The 19,637-nt window shown below is 44.9% G+C and overlaps 1 protein-coding gene and 1 long non-coding RNA gene across 13 annotated transcripts in view; one reads left to right on the forward strand and one right to left on the reverse strand.

The window, feature by feature from the left end:
• The window catches only part of si:dkey-92j12.5 (multiple PDZ domain protein), a 41,937-nt gene extending 24,036 nt beyond the window's left edge, over nt 1-17,901 (forward strand). For 3 of the 12 annotated variants that reach the window (XM_056409035.1, XM_056409036.1, XM_056409043.1), the window contains 24 exons: nt 749-1,072; nt 2,945-3,112; nt 3,650-3,827; nt 4,593-4,703; nt 4,932-4,997; nt 5,374-5,442; nt 5,920-6,016; nt 6,844-7,052; nt 7,270-7,361; nt 7,458-7,572; nt 7,689-7,748; nt 8,711-8,788; nt 8,889-9,197; nt 9,458-9,541; nt 11,445-11,638; nt 12,518-12,665; nt 12,787-12,858; nt 13,012-13,135; nt 13,245-13,288; nt 13,602-13,724; nt 14,132-14,236; nt 14,697-14,791; nt 15,499-15,622; nt 16,220-17,901. In XM_056409035.1, the coding sequence (XP_056265010.1) occupies nt 749-1,072; nt 2,945-3,112; nt 3,650-3,827; nt 4,593-4,703; nt 4,932-4,997; nt 5,374-5,442; nt 5,920-6,016; nt 6,844-7,052; nt 7,270-7,361; nt 7,458-7,572; nt 7,689-7,748; nt 8,711-8,788; nt 8,889-9,197; nt 9,458-9,541; nt 11,445-11,638; nt 12,518-12,665; nt 12,787-12,858; nt 13,012-13,135; nt 13,245-13,288; nt 13,602-13,724; nt 14,132-14,236; nt 14,697-14,791; nt 15,499-15,622; nt 16,220-16,366 (3,136 nt within the window). In that variant the 3' untranslated portion in view covers nt 16,367-17,901. The other 9 variants (XM_056409038.1, XM_056409037.1, XM_056409040.1 and 6 more) reach the window with 9 other exon arrangements.
• LOC130189979 (uncharacterized) lies at nt 9,548-11,518 on the reverse strand. Its single transcript, XR_008830887.1, has 3 exons — nt 11,435-11,518; nt 10,753-10,864; nt 9,548-10,674 (listed from the first exon to the last, which is right to left on the reverse strand). It is a non-coding gene; the product is annotated as an uncharacterized LOC130189979 (long non-coding RNA).
• Nucleotides 17,902-19,637: the final 1,736 nt, after the last annotated feature.

Consider the following 19,637-nt stretch of genomic DNA (forward strand, 5'->3'; position numbering starts at 1 on the left):
GGCCTGGACAGACACAGAGGAACCGATCACATGATCTCCCGTAGCGGTGATGATAATAATAATGGAAATTTTGAACGTTGTCGTGGCGTCCCGAGACACTCTATCTCCCTGCTAAGCAATATATAATAAAATATAATAACATGCAATATAATAATAGGTCGGACGTCGCGTAACGTCGACGTCGTCCCTAATAACCTTTTGAACCTCTCTAACTTTGTTCTGCTTTTACTTTTTCAAAGTCGAACTTTGCAGAGAGAATGTTCACATATTTTAATATGATTTGTGAGAGTTTTAAACCTTTCAACTGCCTCATCCCAAAAATATAATCATCCTGGAAGTGCTTTTTTTCAATTTGGACCTGACATTTTAATATTTTTTCTGTGTGCCATCTTCATTTACTCTTACCCAGTAACATATAGACTGATACATACACATCTGAACAAAAGTTAAACTAATTAAAAAATGTAAAAATGATTAAAATAGCCCTAGTGGTTGTAGATATACAGCCTTTATGCAATTTTTCAGAGCAGATGCCGAAAAATAGCTTGGTGCTGAAAAGGTTAATAATAATAATTCATCTATGTTGTGTAGAAATCATACAATAAATGTCATTTGTGTCATTCCTTCTCATCCTGTTAGTCATTGTTTGGTACTGACAGTTAAATAGTTGTGCATTAGGGAAAACTTAAGTCATATTAATATTTCTTCCCCCCCCCCCCCATCTTTCCCCACATTCCCCGTCCCTCAGCATAATCTATGTCCCAGCCCATCAAGTGGATCAGTACCGTACCCGTCTGTGTTTACCCCCTCTGGACTCCATCGCAGTGGACAGCTCCTCTTCCTCACCCACCCCGCTGACCCCTTCCCCGGAGCCCGCTTCCCCGGCCTCGTCCAGATCCCCAGGTCCGGTCAGAGCCGCGGTTCCGGCTCCGGCTCCGGCTCCGGCTCCGGCCACCCTCAAACCCGTCGCCTCAGTCAAAGTCAACGCCGCAGCTCCGGATCGTGCAGCGGTCCGAGCATCATCCAAAGCTCCATTCAGAGGCCCTACTTTTACCCCGGCCCCAGACTCAAGGTAACGTGAGGTCTCAGACGACTATTTATGGTCACCTAATCCCACTCAGGGCCCCGCAGTGCAAGATAACCCTGTTTCAAGGGCTCCAGCTTTATTACATAAGACTGTATGTTGATGCAGAGAATTCAGGCCATGAAATGATTCACTCACATTCTGCCATCGTGGGTTCTACGTTTTAACCGTGGGCCTTTGATTTTTAATCTCAGCCGGGGTTTTAATAACACATCGCACATTTTCAGTTACACCCAGCAGCTTTAATTCACACTAATGATCTGAGTTGTTATCTGACACATTAATTAGCCGTGTCCACGAGGGGAAAAAACAATGTGTTACCGCGAGCAGACGGCTCAGCGTGAGCCTCTTCCAGTCCGTATTTTCCATCCGTCTCCATCCTCCTCTCTATTGAAGGCGAAAGCCTCGTCTGAATGTTGAATCTCTTGGTTATATTTAGCGGTTCGCTTATGGTTCTCCGTGCTGACTGTCAGCGAAAATGAATTGTTTCGCTTCTGTCTGTCGCTGCCTTCGCTCCGTCTTCTTGCCTTTCTCCCTTCTCGCTCACTCCCATTTCTCTCCGCAGCCTATTTTTCTCCTCTTTTTTCTCTGCCCCTTATCTCGAAATACATTGTCTTTATGTCTCTCTCTCTCTCTCTCTCTCTGCTACACTTCTGCCTCGACTCCTTGTGCCTACATCTGTTTCTCATCTCGGGTCTTTTTCTCCCCCCTCACCTCCTCTTCCCTCTCCTCCTCTGCCTTGTTACTATCCCCCTCTCCTGGCCGCTCTCTTTCTCAGCCATTTGTTCTGCCCTCTTCTGTAACTTAACTGGCTATAGGCTCCCGCTGCGCAGATAGCGCCGCTATCACTCACCTCCGTGGGCTTATTACAGCCCTCCACCGTTAAATATATTCATGAAAAACTCTCTCCTTCTCTACCTCCTTCTTTCACACATACAGTGTGTGTGTGCATACACAGATACTCCTACACATTTATTTATTTATATACACACGCAGACACTCTGTAAAGACACTACCTTACTGTGACCTTGCTGGGAGAAATTGTGTATTTTCAGCTCTATTTGCACCTAAAGCGGTGTATCATCAAGGCCTGCCGATATATATAAATCACTTTTTGCAGTGTGTTACAGCGTGTCTGGGGCTGCAGCTAGCAATTAATACCATTGATGATTATTTTCTATATTAGAACATTGTGGGAAATCTGTGTTTCTCGAATCCCAAGACGACGTCCTTAAATGCCTCTTTGTGTCCACAACTCAAAGTTATTCAATTTAGCATCACAGAGGAGAGAAAGCAGATCAATGTCTGACTTAAAGAAGTTGGAATCATGTAAACTTGTTTCTGAACCTTTAAGCTATTATCCAACGATATCTGACGAATAATTTGGCAGTTAACCACTAAAGGATTGATTGATTAATTGATGCATCTCTGAGTGTGTCCGAAAAAAATGACGCTAAGGTACCTCGTTATCCACAGCAGTTCTGATCATATCACATAGTCGGATGCTTTCTAAGCGGACTGCAATTTACGGTTATGTCCACAAATAATTCAACTTTTATTTGGATTGGCACAATTTTGATCACAAACAAAACCCTGAGACATTTGATATATATTGACAGAAAACAGCGGAAAGCAGAAAATCTCACATTTGAGAGAAGTTATATTTTGCATTGTTGCTTGATGAATGAGATTACGATGAATCAATCACCAAAATGTGCATTTTCTATCCATCGACTTCTAATTAACGATTACTTGAATACGTATTTGATCTGCGTATTTGATGTGCAAAATCATCAGGTGTTTCGTTCAACATCACTAATTTTATTTCTGTTTGCTTGTTGTTGTTATTTCCACCATCAGTTGGCAGATTCCGAAATCTCTCCCTCCCAAGAAGGATGAGAAGGAGGAGGAGGAGATGGTAGAGGAGAAGAAGGAGAAGGAGAAGACCGGGGCACAGCCGGAGGTAAAGGTGGACGGAGAGGAGGAACTTGGCGCTCACGCCGCCGTTTCTTGGGATCAACCGAGAAGGTGAGTGAACCAGTAACAGCCTCCATTAGATCTTACTCCGATTTTTCCATTTCCGCGATACCCTTTTATCCTCTCTCTCTGCCAGCGGAGGCTTAGCAGAATCTCAGCACGCTCAGGTTATGTTTCACAGCCGGGGCCGAGCAGCACAGCGCCGACTCACCGCGCTCATATTTCTTAAGGCCGAGAGAAACCGACGACTCTCACAACCCGTATTTATCACGTTTGTCGGCTGCGTTCCGCTTCGATAAATCCCATAAGCCGCGCTGCCGTGCAAAGACCAGCTTTTGTGTGCCTCTCCCCGGCAGATATAATATCCTATTGTTTTGACTTAATCTTTAAAAGTCTTAACAGTGGATAGAGCCGGGGAAAAAAGAGCACACCCACTGGATTAATCATCCCTCGTGTGCATTTTCGTAGGAATGTTTCAAGCCAAGTGAGACCTCATCAGACATACAGGAGGACGTGCATTTACCCGCCACCTTTACCCACACTGTGAGATGGATCTACAGCTTCGTAATCCCTCGCTTTGTGTTCCAGCGTGCGGCTGACGCGAGCGCCGGGCCAATCCCTGGGCCTCAGCATCATGGGAGGCAGAGGCATGGGCCGGAGACTGAGCACCGGAGAGATGATGAGGGGAGTCTTCATCAAGCACATCAGCCCCGACAGCCCGGCAGCACATAATGGCACTCTTCGGACCGGAGACAGGATACTAGAGGTTTGTGTGTGTGTGTGTGTGTGTGTGTGTGTGTGTGTGTTTTATGTGTCTCCGAGTGGTGGAGAGATGGTGACAAAGAGATTGTCTGCAGGCGCGCTGTGGCTGCTCGTGCAATAATCTGGTATGTTTTTAGGTGTCTGTTGGATTGAAATATGGCAATATGTTCCAGTTCTGGTGCCCAAATAACCAGAAAATCTTCTGTTCACTCCAACTACCGGGTTACGGTTCAGCTTTATTGTCATGATAAAGTACGAGGGATTGCACAATGCCATGCCACACACACATACACACACACACTTTGCCATATAATTTCTAAAAAGATGTGTATCTCTTTCATTTCTGTGGTCAAAACAGACTCGGTTGTAAATGAACGTCCAGCGCTGCTTTAACCCTCTTAAACCGACGCGGGTATCATACAGTGCGTCGCTGAACACATTCATTGGGTGATTGGCTTGTCAGGAAGAGGGCTGAATAACCCAATTATGACTGGAAAGCTGTATTTAGGTAGGATGGTGCTGGTTTCCACAGTGGACATTTCCTCATTGTCGTTAGAACGACTAGAACAGCTGGACACACGCCGCTGAACTGCATCTCCGATAATTCCTCAGAATCAAATTGTTCAGAGGATGCATATCACTTCTCTGTGGTGTCTCCTGTTGACCCGCTAAAGGTCCACGGACTCCCCGTCAAAAAGACACATCCGGATCTATGTGCGAATGTCTTTTTGTACAGTATTTGCTGTGTGTGTGTGTTGACCTGTCCAAGGTGTGCGGCGTGGACCTAAGCGATGCCAGCCACGAGCAGGCGGTGGAGGCCATCCGCAGGGCTGGAGACTCTGTGCTCTTCCTGGTCCAGTCTGGACAACACAGATCTCAGGTACTGCATCTCAGAACATATGGTATATTAAGACCGCTCGCAGCATTTGAGTCCGAGTCTCTGGCTCCGAGCGGCGTTGTGCGTGGGAGTTGTGTTGCATTCCAGTATGAAGTCCTCTGGACACAAAGCGTACGCTCCGTCTGAAAGCACACTAATGGCGTGCACATCTGCTCCGGCCGTACAGACACTCACTCCCCTTCCCTCTCGCTTTGTTTCCCTCGCCCACAGTCTCCGACGCTCGCCAAGCACGAGAGACTCACTCCGACGGCCCAGTCCAACTCGCACAGCGGCAAGGTAACACTTTGATCTCCGCACATATGAAATGTAGTATTTACGAAGAAAGTTTTATTGTGTGTCGAAAGTTCTCCGCCCAACAAAAACTCGACAAAAAAAAAGATCTGTTTTTATGTCGTGACTTTAGATTTCACTGGAACGATGACAAGCTGTGAAATCCTTTTCCCTCAGTTTCTGTTCCCACACTGTTACTGATGTTTGGTTTTGTATGGCTGGATAGGATGTTATAGACACACTTTATATATATACATATATGATGAGTCATTAACACCTACATGGTACTCCCAAAGGAATGATGTTTTCTTTTTGAGAGGTAAATTATGTTCTGTTGGTGCTGCGTATGGAACCATATCTGTGTTTCCCCTCCTGGTCGTAGGAAGCAGAGACTCTCAGTCTGTTCCTTACCCTCTCCCCTACAAACCACTTCACTCCCACCCCCTTTAAGGTTGGTACATTGCTGTGTGTGTGTGTGTGTGTGTCTGTTTTATCTTGAAGCAGCCTCACGTTAAGCCAACTTCCCCCCCCCAAAAAAATTAAGAAAACCTCAATACGGTGCATACTTGGAGATAGAACGCGTGCAGTTCAAAGTCTCTCTCAGCTTCCTTATTTTAAACCCTTTTGTTTTGCTCCTTTGCTGGAGATGCGTAACTCTCCAAATAGACGTTGTGTTCTTTTGAAGTTCTCTTCCTATGCGCATGTAAAATCGGTTACAAAATAATGCATGATTCCAGTCATCTTTCATGTTATTTTTAGCCGACATTAAACACCGTGTTCATTAATTCACCCTGTTCGTCAGTTGTTTCCTCCCCCCCTCCCCCACCCACCCAAACGAGCCTCAGGGGTCGTCCAACTCGTGCCCAGAGGGAATCCTTCGAAGCAACTCCAACTCTGCCTTGTTCAATAATGCAAAGCTTCTCCCAAGGTGCCTTCGTCGACGTCCGACGGAACGGATCGGAGGAGCGTCGCGGCACCGGTCACGGCGGCGGCGGCGGCTGATAGCGAGGGCGATACCGGCAGGAGTAAGTCCGCGTCATTAAACACGTCACACTCACCACGGGGGTCTTTCCTAAGAGCAGTGTGGCGGTTCTCAGTGCCGGGGGGGCACTTTCCCGCAGTGAAGGCCACGTGACGCCCTCTGGCCCCTGGAGGGACGACACAAAGAATTACAAATGAAAAGAAAATACTAGAGTTAGGAGTCTTACGCTTTTGAAAGATGGTGTTCGCAATTTGGTTTTCAAGGTCCTTTGTGTGAAACAGGGTTTCATGCGATTCCGGACCGAGCGAGGGACGTCGTAGCCGGCGCGTCCTCTTGCTATTCAGAGCCACTCACACCTCCGCCAGCCTGCCCTCCGCCTTGGCTTTTGCGTGATGCACCTGTCGCGTTAAAAGTGCTCTGTGGACTTTCCCTGTAAACAAGCAGCATCCGACTCATCACGATGCGCTGCGCGTATCCTCAAGGTTCTTAACAAATAGGTCGCGTACACTTCGTCTGTTGGAGAACATCCTGAAAGCGGAAGCCGTGCCCGCATCACCTCCTTCACAGCCTTTGTTTGGCATGTTGTTGTTTCTGTCGGCGATGTTGCTGAATCTTTACAAACCAATGAAGTGGTTTGAAAACTGTTGGCAGGAAAGTGATGCTGATACACACGTGGCCCTTCTCAAAAAATATGGAATCATTGAGGTTTAAAACGCCACAGGCAGTTTAAGGTGGTCTATGTGACCATGCTTTTTGTAATGTAAGGTTAAGTCTTCACTCACTCACTCACACACGCTCCTTTATTTAGACGTGACGTGTCGGCGTCAGTGATGTTCCTGCTCGCTAACTCTCGCCTCTCTTTTCTTTTAGAAAAGATGCTCCAGCGTTACGGCAGCCTGTCCGGGAAGCTCCACATGATCGAGCTGGAGAAGGACCCCGCGGCCCGCGGCCTGGGGATCGGCCTCTCGGGCAACAAGGACGGCTGCAGGGCCCGCATGAGCGTCCACGTGGCGCACATAGAGCCCCGGGGACCTGCCGGTCTGGACGGGAGGATACGGGTCGGAGACGAGCTGCTGGAGGTACGGAGAATGAGTGGGAAATGGAGGGGGGGTTGAGATGGGAGAGTTTTTAAGGGAGGCTGAGAAGGGTTGTAGTAAAGATTGAGAGCACCGGTGAGCGGGTTGTGGGCTGGAGGCGCGGGTGAGTAGAGAGCTGTGGGTTTTATGGCTCGTGGGTGCTGGGGGGGATTCACACGAAGAGCAGCTGCGTAATAGTGATGTGTGATTCTTCTTCCAGATCAACGGTCAGATCTTGTACGGCCGGAGTCATCAAAACGCCTCCACCATCATCAGCAACGCTCCGTCTAGAGTCAGGATCATCCTCCTCAGGTAAGCGCGCAGAAGGATTTTCTTTTTCTTTTTCCTGAGGGGTGGCATTTGCATTTCTCCACCAAACTTGAACTCTACACGTTGTTATTTGGATAGAAATGAAGCGGATCTGGGTCAGACGGGGAGGAGCGAGGATGCGGTCGACTGCCGGACGGACGCAGCACAGCGCGGGGGATTAGCCAGAGACCTCCAGCACCGCATCCCACCTCAGGTGCAATGCCTTCTCCAGTGAATTACACTGACCTGCCACACTGCTGTGGAGAGGATTTTAAAGTTCAATCATTTGCTCTGCTTTTTGCTCTTCTCTTTTTTTAAACCTCCCTCCAGGATCACACAGGTCTCGGCCTCTGCCTGGCAGCGGGGGAGTCCAAGGACCCAGCCAGTAAGGTGTGACATCACCAGCCTTCATCATCCTCAGTGATGACACTATTCCTTCATGTCGCCTGCATACTAGGGCTGTGTGAGGACAAGCACCTCACGATACGTATCGTATATCGTATAACCCTAACCCTATCGTATTGTGATATATTGCTACACGATGCGATACGATACATAGTGCAATATCTTTCAATACCCCATTTCTTTAGTTTTTGTGAAAATGTAAAAGTAGAGCTTGCTGTAGACCACCTGGATATTCAAATGTAGGGTACAATAATGGATTTTTATTGCTAATGTGTTGAGGTGGAATCCGCTTTAAATGTTTTCGCTGGATAAAGAGGAGCCAATTTCAAATAACTTTAATTTGATCTTTAAAAATGCATCATATTTTGTTACTTTCAAAAAAAGAGTGAAAAGTACAATATTTCTCTCTAAGCTGTCTTGAGTTGATGTATAAGGTACTAAAACAAAGTGTAAGTAGTTGAGTACATGTCATTTGTCACAATTCACCACTAGATTTTATCACAACCTAAATATATTTCCGAATTATTTCATAATCTATAATACTTTTTTTGAGTCGTGTCATCTGAGGCTTCATCACATCATTTCTTCAGATTTCTTTCTTTTTTGTTTGCCACAATGCCTCAATGTCCTGGCTGTAAATTCGCCATTCAATAATCAATCAGAAAAACGATCCATAAATGTGCATTAACATAACGAGGTGATGAGACTCCGGTCTCCAGGTATTTCTGGCGAAACCGAAACCATAGTAACCGAGCGGTGATGGTTGCCGTGTTTTAAAGCGATGTCGTCATGTTCTAATAGGCTTTCATGTAGGGCCCCCGGGCAACAGTTATTCATATATCTTTCCAGAGGGTATGTTTGATTTTTAATCTCCCTTTTTCTCCATTCTTCTGTTGCACGTACCTTTATTTTTATTTTTACGTACCTTCATTGTTTCTGTCCGGCAGCAGGATGGCAGGAAACAGCTCGGAGACAGAATCATAGCAGTGGGGCATGAACCTGTGGCAGGCCTGTCCGTGACCAAGGTACAGTCACTTACACACATACACACACACACACACACACACACAGACAATTTCAAGCTGATTTAACGATGTATGACTCACCTGTCTTCTCTGCATCCAGGTGTCCACTCAGGTTCAGGAACAGCAGGTCACCGTCAATCTCTCCGTCAGCCGCTCCAACAGTCCCTCCTCCTCCTCTTCCTCCCCACGTCTTTCCCGTCCCCTCTCTCTCCTCGTCCCCTCAACTCCCCCATCGCTCAATGCCACACGGACCTCTCTCACCGGGCCGTCTGATTGGCTCGGGTCGGCTCCCACGACGTCCGACCCCCTAATTGGTCCAGTTGTGGCCGGCGGGGAGACCACCATCGAGTTTTGCAAAGGAAATGTAGGCCTGGGCCTCAGCATCGTCGGAGGATGTGACACCCTGCTTGTGAGGGCGGCCAATTCATAATGGACATCCGCTTTTAATTTAACGCACAATCCATCAGAATATTATAACGGAAACTTAATAATCATAAATTGTGAGACATTAGAGGTCTGTGCGTGTTTTTTTAACAATACAAAGCATCTGCACAGGCATTGTCAGTGAAAGTGGTGATGCTGTGAAAATACTTCGTAGATCAATTCTGATTCACTTTAGTTGAATTGGATTAACTGCGTTAATAGGTATCTTCTGTTTCCTTCCACTAGGGGGCAGTAATAATCCATGAAGTAAACGATGCTGGAGCAGCACAGAGAGATGGGAGGCTGCAGGCTGGAGACCACATATTAGAGGTATCCAAAAATGTGTTAGGATTAGACCAGGGGTGGGCAAACTTTTTGACCTGCGGGCCACATTCGGTTCTAAAATGTGACAGAGGGGCCGGGCCAGGAGCATTTGGACACGCAATGAAATTTATTAAACCTGGAGATTGCGTCTGTTTTTTATACATTTCAATTTAAGGTGCAAAGTTAAAGTAATCAACATTTACTGGAAAGAGATCAATGCTCACTTTCAACATTCAAAACAAATTATTACCCAACGAAATACTCAAGCTCAATAATTTCTAATTGTTTTAAACCCCGCAAAATAATGGACGGATTGTCCTGAGAGATAGACTGTATTAAATATCCTGCCTGCAGCAGAAACTAGAAAGGGGTCTTTAAATTGAGGGCGATGTGCGGCGTCATCTGGTCAGCATGTGTATGAACCCCGTCACAAACAAACCGACAGCGCTTTACTCGAGAAAATATGACCCTAAAGCTGACAATTGAAGTTCGATTTTTTTAAATTATTCATATCTCTTCTGAAAACACACCTTTACTCATGTGGACGAACTGTTTTGGTGTTTGAAATTGGTTTACCAAAGGTCATAGGTTCACAAAAGCAGTGAAATATCTGAATACAATGCTAGATACATGTAATTGCACCTGTCCATCCTGGAGAGGGATCCTCCTCTGTTGTTCCTGATCCGATGTGAGGTCAAAGGTCAGGGATGTCTATATGCACAGATTGTAAAGCACTCGGAGACAATTTTGTAATTTGTGAAATTGGGCTCTACAAATAAACTGAATTGAATAAATGAGGAAAACCAAATTTTGTATTAATGTTTTTTTAGTAAAAATGACACATTCACCAAAATGATAAAGATGGGACTGAGAAATGACTTCATATTGCAGATAAAGTTGCATGGGGTGTGTGCAAATAAAAAATGACCATTAATTTTTTTTTTTTATAAATATGTATTGTACATAAAAAAAATAAAAATTCTACATTATATAACTATTGACAGACTATTTACAATATGGCTTCACTATAATAACATCATGTCATCGTGTCATGCTGGTGGTCCTCCGGGGCACGAGACCTCTCTACTGGCCGGGCAGGTGGAGCTGCAGGCTGCGCTGCAGGCGCTGGTGAATCCTCTCTGTAAAATACAAGACTAGTCAGCACCGCGCACAAGTTACGGACACCGTGACACGTAACGTTTAGTAAAGACTCTTACCCGGTCCAAGTGGCTCTCTTCTGGCTGCGTGTTCCTCCTCGTGGCTCTGCAGCTGCTCCAGGCTCTGCGCTGCTCGGCAAAATCACTGCGGCTGTTTCTAAATGAGCGTCACCTGTGTGGTGGGCGGGTCCCTTGTGATTTACTGAGTGTTCATTGGTTGTTTTTTTCGCAAAATGTTGACAGACAAACGGATTGACAAATCATGGTGAAGGGTTTTGTGTGACGAGTACTTTCCGCGCCAACGCACACCGGAAGTAAACAAAGTCGCGATTTGGACAAGTTCAGCGGCCGGATTAAAAAGCCTAGCGGGCCGGATGTGGCCCGCGGGCCGTAGTTTGCCCATGTCTGGATTAGACGGTATTCCAATACAGTTAAATCATACATCATAATGCCTCTCAATAAAATGGAAGTCAAATTGAATAATTTATTATTTCATTCGCGTGTTCAAAATTAAAGTCAAGGTCTGTCTGTTTATTTCAGTGAATGACACGTATTTATGATTTCTCACACTAATATAAGAGATTGTAAATGTTGTTCAATGTATTTATTTGTAAGGACACATTAGTTAGCACGTCTGTAAATATATCTAAGTTATCCAGCCGTCTAATTTCGAACTGCTGTCCTTCTAATGCCAACGAAGAGTCAAGAAATGGAGACATACAGGACAATGTGTCTCTCTCACCTCCCCCCAGGTCAACGGCATCGACCTGCGGCAGGCCACCCACGACGAGGCCATCGGCGTGCTGCGGCTCACCACCCAGCGTGTTCGCATGCGCGTCTTCAGGCACCAGGAGGCCTACAGGGAGGAGGACCTGTGGGACGTCTTCAGCCTGGAGCTGAGGCCACGCCCTGGGGAGGTGCCTGGGTTCGCCACTGTGGGGAAGAGGTACTTTCACAATGTGGTTGATGAAGTGACATGTTTGTATCTTCTGGTCATTTTTGACTGCACTGTGGGTCAAATTACATCGTGGATGTTATCTATAGCCACCTAAAGCCAGACGAAAAGAGTCCCAGAGAACGTGCACGGCAACCGTAAGACAATCCAACGAAGGGGGTTGATGACGACCTCAACGAGCAGCGTAACCTTGCGCCTTGTAAAAATGAGTAATTGGTGAGAAAAAAAGTAGGCCATGCATTTGCAGAATCATCCTCCGATATTAAAAGAAAGCTATTAATCACGATATATGGCTTTAAAGCTAATCTGTACTTGTTTTGTATAAAGCTTCGTAAACGGGCAAAGCAAGCCAATCAGGTCTGCCGTGGTTTCTCCAGCTATAAACCTACATTTTGCATGTTTAATGCATCATCCTCCAGATGCAAAAGTACTTTCTGTCAAGTCAATTTTATTTATGCAGCCCAATATCACAAATCTCAAATGTGCCTCAGCGAGAGCAACTGAGGAGGACGGACAGCACTAAATAACCTACAGAATTAAGTTACTAAAAACCTTATGCAGAAGCCATATGACTACAAAGTAGAAAATTCATATTTACAATTTATTTTTCGTTTCGCTGGAGTAATCGGTTGGTATTATTTACTTTTCTAAAAAAAAATATCTGAAGTTGAGTATCTTCTAGGTCCTTTCCCCTGTTAGAGGTCGGGGGCTCTGTCGCAACACAGTTTGTTATTGTAAAAATAAAAAAATAAAAAAGTGACGGACACAATCAAGTGTGACATTATGCAAAACTGAAGGAGCACAGGTCACGTGATGCGATCCGCCAGCGTGGAGCAGACACAGCTTTTGACCTCAGCTTTCTCCCAACAGTAATGACACGGGCATCTTTGTGTCAGATCTCATCAGAGGAGGCGTAGCGGATTCGGATGGCAGGTTGTTGCTCGGCGACCAGATTCTGTCAATCAACGGGGAGGATGTCCGCGCGGCATCGCAGGAGCATGCACACAAGCTTCTGCAGGTTGGGTCGGCTCTCACGCTCACACACAACCTAAGTCCACGGTTATTCATTAGTCAGTTGTTGTTGTTTCAAATCAGATTCATCATCTGATGTGAGATCTAATCTGTGACTTTGCTCTCAGGGTTGCAGCGGAGCGGTCCAGCTGGAGGTGGCTCGTTTTAAAGATGGGCTGCAGTACTCACAGCAGAACCAGGTACGCTGTCGGTTTCTACTCCACGACAGGCCATCAAAGAACAGATGGAGAAATGTCAGAAATGAATTTGTATTGAGAATCCAGCTCAGTAACTCAATGTTGTCAACGACTACTCCTTTGCACGATGTTAACAACAGCACTTTGTGAACCTAGGAGTACTTTAAATTGTGTTTTATCCAGAGCGAAGACTCCGACTGCTCCACTCTGACCCACTCAAGCGGATGCGATGCTTCGCTCGGCCACCAGAGGGAGACATATAACAAGACAGGGAGCCACTGTGAGTCGCCCTTCTGTCCACAAAGCAAATAGAGTGGAGTAGGACATATATATTTACGTGGAAATAATACAGTTAACATCTTTAAGCTGATCTCTTTCTCCTCCCACAGCAATTCAAGATTATCCTGACGCCAAACAAGTCATAATACAAAAAGTAAGGTGTGAACAAATAATCAATATACTTTTTTTATTAGTATGTATGCCTATATATGAATGTGTATGTATGCATATATATATATATATATATATATATATATCAATACAGGTATTAGTGTATATATAGACTAAACCTGTCTGGTGACCAGAGTTATGTAACATTAGGTGTTTATCTGATGTGCAGACTGACATCGGTATTGTCTAACAGGGTGTCTATTGTGTGTGTGTGTGTGTGTGTGTGTGTGTGTGTGTGTGTGTGTGTGTGTGTGTGTGTGTGTGTGTGTGTGTGTGTGTGTGCGGTATCGCCACAGGGGCCGTGTGACTCCCTGGGCATCAGTGTAGCAGGAGGAGCGGGCAGTCCCCATGACAACGTGCCTCTTTTTATTGCTACCATGGATACCGATGGACTGGCTAGCAAAACGCACCAATTACAGGTGGGGAGTAGCGACGTCTGTGTGCCTATGTGGACAAAAGAAACACTGTCCTCACTATTGGGTAAACAATTCATTCAAGTGTAATAACTTGATTTGACGGTACAAATTTGAACTGTGACTGTAATTTGTGTTATGTATTTTTATAATCCAGATTTATGAAGAAAAGGAGCAGTGTTTCACTAACGGTGTCTTTGTCAGGATTTTAAAATGTTATACCATAACCGATGAAGTCTATAGGGCTTGAAATACATCTTAAAAGTACTGTACAAACACAACATGTGTAGTAGACTATAAAACATTTGAAATACATGAAGTACATCCACCCAAAGGGCTTTTTAAAAACATAAAAAGACAGTTTTAAGTATCCTGTAGAAGTACAAGTGTGTGTGTGTGTGTGTGTCAGTCAGGCAGGAGACAGGATCCTCAGTGTCAACGATGTGTCCATGGAGGGAATGACTGCGGTCCAAGCTGGCGTCCTGCTGCAGAGCGCCACGGGAGCCCTCCGTCTGCAGGTGACGTCACGCCGGGACACGCGCTCGTGAATATAGAAAGCCTGTGTGAGGCACTACGTTGCAATAATGTCAGCAAGTTCTTCCCCCTCCCCCTCAGTGAACAATACCCTGCTCCTTCTCGGCTATTATTACTTTTTTTTAAATAATAAACTCACCCAGACATAATAACGTGCATGAAAACAGGAATGAAAATGGTTCCAGTCGTCCCCTCGTTCTCAGTGTTTTACATGTGAGCGCGATACTGTAATTTGTAAACCTGACAATGATTTTGTCTTCATGTTAAATCAATTCAATTCAATTCAGTTTATTTCATACAGCCCAATATCACAAATTACGAATTTATTATTATTTTATATTAACACTATAGGACTGTGATAATACAGCAGCAGGATATCAGGTAGTGATAGTGTCAGAATGTTTGTGTTTGTGTGTGTGTGTGTGTGTGTGTGTGTGTGTCTAGGTGGCAGCCGGTTCTGGTGGGTGCAGCACAAAGGACCACAACGATGTACGCGCGCCATCGTCAGGACAACCGAGCAGCTTGCACAACCACCTCTGGTGAGTCGCCTCCCCTGACAGCTTCCCGCTGGCATAGCTAGCTCTATAATTTTGTTTTTTTCCCTGTATTTTACAGATACTGTTTCAAACTCCATCTTCCCCAAACTTGTCACGGCATATAATTATTGTGTGTTCTTCAGCACCAGACATTCAAGACAAGTTTGTACAAAATGTGCAATTCCTCGACTCGTCAACCGGTGTCCTCGCCAAACGCCTGTTCATTGTTTCTTGCAGCTTGAATTTTATTTCTGATTATTTTGTACTTTTTAAGTCCTGGCCAAACAAGACTCATTAAAGTTGAAGAAAAGACTTCAAACTAAACGACAAAAGTTAAAAACAACATCCGAAATGTCACAACAACAAACACTGAACTGCTTCTGGGTTGTTTTTTTTGGCAGCTTAATTAAAAAAAGACACATATTTAATAGTACTGTTATGATTCAGATTCTTGTAACTGACATTCTAATCAAGGAAATTATTAGTGACCCAAATGTAATTTATTGTGACCCTAATTGTTTTCTTATTTAAGAAGGTTTTACAACTCTGTTATTGCATATCACACTTCAGTTTTCATTCATCACATGTATCCATATCATATAGAGTACATGAGAAATCTCCCTCTCTTGAGACACTTCTACTTTCACACAGAGAATATTTCCGTGCTCAGCAGCACCCCTCCGTTGTTTCACTCCTTTCAATTCCCGCAGTGCTCGCACGTATAAGACCGTCACTCTGGGGAGGGGCTCCTCAGGCCTGGGCTTCAGCATCGTGGGGGGGTTCAGCAGCCCTCACGGGGACCTGCCGATCTACATCAAAACGGTGTTCAACAAGGTGAGAGGACGTCCCCCATATCAGATATCTTTCATGGGGGTTCCCGATACGGAGCTCTAATCCTGGCGCAGCGTGGTGTCCTGTTGAACTGGAGAAGTGTCCGTGTGCCATGTGCAGTCAGAGACCATTGGAATCCACAATTAAAGAGACAATTCACTCCAAAATCAAAAGTACATATTTTTCACATATTTGGTTTGGAGAGACATTGCTGTTGAGCTTTTCCAAATGTTGTTTTTCGGCCCAATGCGAACACCACAAGACGAGTGCCACTTAGTCCCGATATCTCCAAAACTATCTGCATCTCACACCGAAACAAGCTAGCCTGCTGAATAGCACTACAGGGAAGAAGAACAATATCTATGTTTCATTTTGTGGGTGTACTGTGCCTTTAAGGGTTTTCACCAGCTGAAGTAGATATGCTGTAACTTAGAGATAAAGATCAGGATTGTTTTCTCCTCAGTTGGCTGGAATAGATAATAATGCTTTTGGTTTCATAACATCATCCAGTAATAAATCATTTTAAATATCTATGTTATATAATATATATGATATGTTTAACATAATTTAATCCCCTGACCCTCCCTTTACGTCCTGCAGGGAGCGGCCGTGGAGGACGGCCGGCTGAAGCGCGGGGACCAGATCATCGCCGTAAACGGACACTGCCTGGAGGGCGTGACCCACGCCGAGGCCGTTGACATCCTCAAGAAGACCAGGGGGTCCGTGGTGCTGACAGTGTTCTCTTGAGAACCCACCCCCCTCTCCACACACACACACACACACCCCGTTTGTGTGCCTGCGAGCCCACTGCGTTTTCCGCGAAGTAGCCTCGACGAAAACAACGTCGCCGCCTTGCCGTTGAAGACGTGATGACGTGATATACATTTGTTTGCAAAATCACAAGAAGAGTAGATATTGTTCATCTGAAGATAGTCGGGGGAACCTCTAACTGGGTGTGTTAACATGCACCGTGGAGGTGTTATTTAGGAGTAATTTGTTTATGTTATATGGATATGGATTCATATCCCAATCATGAAAATATCTCTGTATTAATACCAGCAGAATATTTAAAGCATAGAATGCTAAAAGCACCAGAGGCAACTATTAAATAAGCCAACTGCTGCTTATATATTGAGTCCTAGTGATCCAGTTCAAGGTATTTATAATATAAGCTCGCATTAATATCATATACAGTGTTTCCCCTAGGTTTACAGCTTCAGGGGGGCGGGACTAGTGCTGCTAGCCATGTTGGTGCCCGAAGCTTAACTCCTTAACGATAGGAAAGGGACCCACGGCGAGCGGGCCGCCACCCTGTTATAATGGTAGGGGAAACACTGATATAATTTACAGCATTCTCGTGAATAAATAACTGACCTCTGCCGACCTGTGCGTCCGGAGGGTCACACGTACATCTGCTGTCCTTCTGTTGTTCTTGCCAAGTGCTTCTGCCAATCTGTTGCGTGGCAACGAGCTGCCGGGTGCTCCGGAAGTCTGTTTCTCTTCCGGGTCGCTCTCCGTGTCGCGGTTCCTTGAGTCGTCCGTGTTCTTCTTCATGTCTTTCAAGCTCACCCTGCGATGTTCTCTCATATCTATTCACCGCATTCATGATGTCTTTTACTCTCGTGGATTTAGGAAAGCCTCGTCCCTGTTTTATATGGATGCATTTGTACTGAGATAATCATGCTTTCTCAACATTGATCATTTATTGAGTTTCATTCATGTCATTAGCCCCCAGAGTCACTGCTGAGGGTAGGGGGGGGGGGGGTTGTGTCACATTGTGTTTATTGACTGTTCTGCGAGTGATCTCATTAAATGGTCATTTGTTTAGAGTTTTGTATGCAGACATTTTGTTCTTCTTCTGTTGATCTGCTCACTTCCTTCCCTGATGTGTGTGTGTGTGTGTGTGTGTGTGTGTGTATGTGTGATGATGCAGAGGCACTTGAGTGAGAGAAGCTTGTGATATCACGTGTTTGAATCCTCAACCCATTGAAGAAGTCTATGATCTGAGACTCCTGAGCGTTCTAATGAGGACGTCTGTGCCCGCGGTTACGTTTCTTTAAGGAGAGGCGCAGAAATCTTACTTTTTTATTTCCAAAAGCAGGCGAGCTGAATTGTTGCCATGGGGTCTTTTTTTATTGTCGCAGTTATGCTTTTTGTCTCTCTCTCTCTCGCTCTCTCTTTGTCAAACATGAGCGCATATTCAAGGTCACTCGGCTTTAGTGTGTGTGTGACAGAGTAGACACAACACAAAACACTTAATAAAGTGCCGGAGGTAAAAGTAATTTCAGAATACTGTCTTTTTACATTAATTAATGTGTTCATCACTTTAATATTGTCGCTGCTACATGTGGGGCTGATTTCACTAACTCTATATCCTGCTGCTTGTGAATTCATCATGGTTCATTTGTTGATGACATTTTGTATCATTAGTCTCAATAAGCAAAAGGTATCAATATAGTGGAGAAAAAAACAAAAGGTTTTTATAGAAACCGGCAGAAAGTGGTAATACTCATGTACATGTACTTCAAAACTGCACTTTAGCACAGTATTTGAATTCATGTATTTAGTTACTTTCCAGAGTTAGTTTGAGACTAAAGTAGGACAATGGAGACCTGTTTTTCGTATTCCTAAAAATGCACAGCATTTATACTTTAATTACCGGACTTACCGTTAACAACCTGACAAACAAGACATTTGCACACAAATGTCTCATTTAGGAAATATGAGGCATCGAGGGAGATCCTGTCTGGAGCCTGCGCATTAATCAAAGCCATCTGTTCACATTGTAAGCTTTATTGAAAACCCGCCATCGCGGTCTGGTTTATCCTCCTCCAGATGAACAATGACGTTGCCTGGAGGCTGGCGTGAAGAGGCTTATAAGATGAATAAAATGCTTTTTGTGCATCTAACCAGAATGTTTCCCACAAAATTATGGTTTCTTTATTCGTGAAAAAAATACTTTTTTAACTTGGAATCCAAAACCAAATCTAGATATGCTTTTCTATTTTAATTCAGTTTTTTTCGTACTTTCTTTATAATATGAGCTTCATTTGATTTTAATACAACCCTTGTGCGAGTCACAGGGGGCCAGATGCATGGAAGTCTCCCTGTTTTTCCCTTTCATTCTGCAAGAAAAGTGATCTGCTGTTGTGGGTTTTTGCATTTCTCTTTTTACAGACAGCTCAAATTCCCTTTTCCCTCAAACATTTATGAAGAGTACACCAGCAGGCCACTAACAACGGGACCTTTTTTTCTTCTCACCCTCTTCTCCATCGTATCCTACGGTTGGGCCTCTGCACTGAGGCTGCTAATCTGTCATGCATTCCTCTTCTCTTCTGCAGCTCGAGGACTTTCACGAGAGAGCACACACCAGTCATGAAAGGCGCTAATGACGCCCCCACCCCCTCTCTCTCTCTTTCTGGGCAAATTTGTGTTCCGTGTGTGTGAGACTCTCCCATCTTCCCATATGGATGAATCCACAGCATTGTCTTTTTTTCTGTCAGTGTAACCTGCTGGTGGAGAGTGAGAGAACAAGCCAACTGATGGTGGATTCACCCCCAAACATCCCCAAAAATAAAAAAATAATCTTCATATTTGTCCACATTCCCATGAGATTATATTTCAAGATACCAGCATGCACTGCAAAACATGCCATTCCTAAGCAGTTCAGTCCTGTGCTGAGTCTCCAAAAAAAAACATTCTGCAGGTCTACACGACCTCCAGCACATTGCAGTTATAAGTCTTGGGCTGTCACAAGCAAAGAAGCTGCACTGGCATTTGGGGCAGAGAAGCATGGGGCGCTCGTGTCACGCCGTCTTATTGGCTGGCGTAGCCCCGAAGCAAGAGATAACGAGACGCCTCGTCGCAGTTATAGCGGTGGAGCCTCATCATCGGGTTACAGAGCCTTTGAAAACCGTTCTTTCCTCATGAATTCATTTTGATTCTGTTCGTGACTGAACGTAGACACTACATATCCCAACACCCCCTGATGCTAAACTCTATTATAGCAACATTTTTC

This window comes from Pseudoliparis swirei, chromosome 24, assembly GCF_029220125.1.
Source record: "Pseudoliparis swirei isolate HS2019 ecotype Mariana Trench chromosome 24, NWPU_hadal_v1, whole genome shotgun sequence".
NCBI lineage: Eukaryota > Metazoa > Chordata > Actinopteri > Perciformes > Liparidae > Pseudoliparis > Pseudoliparis swirei.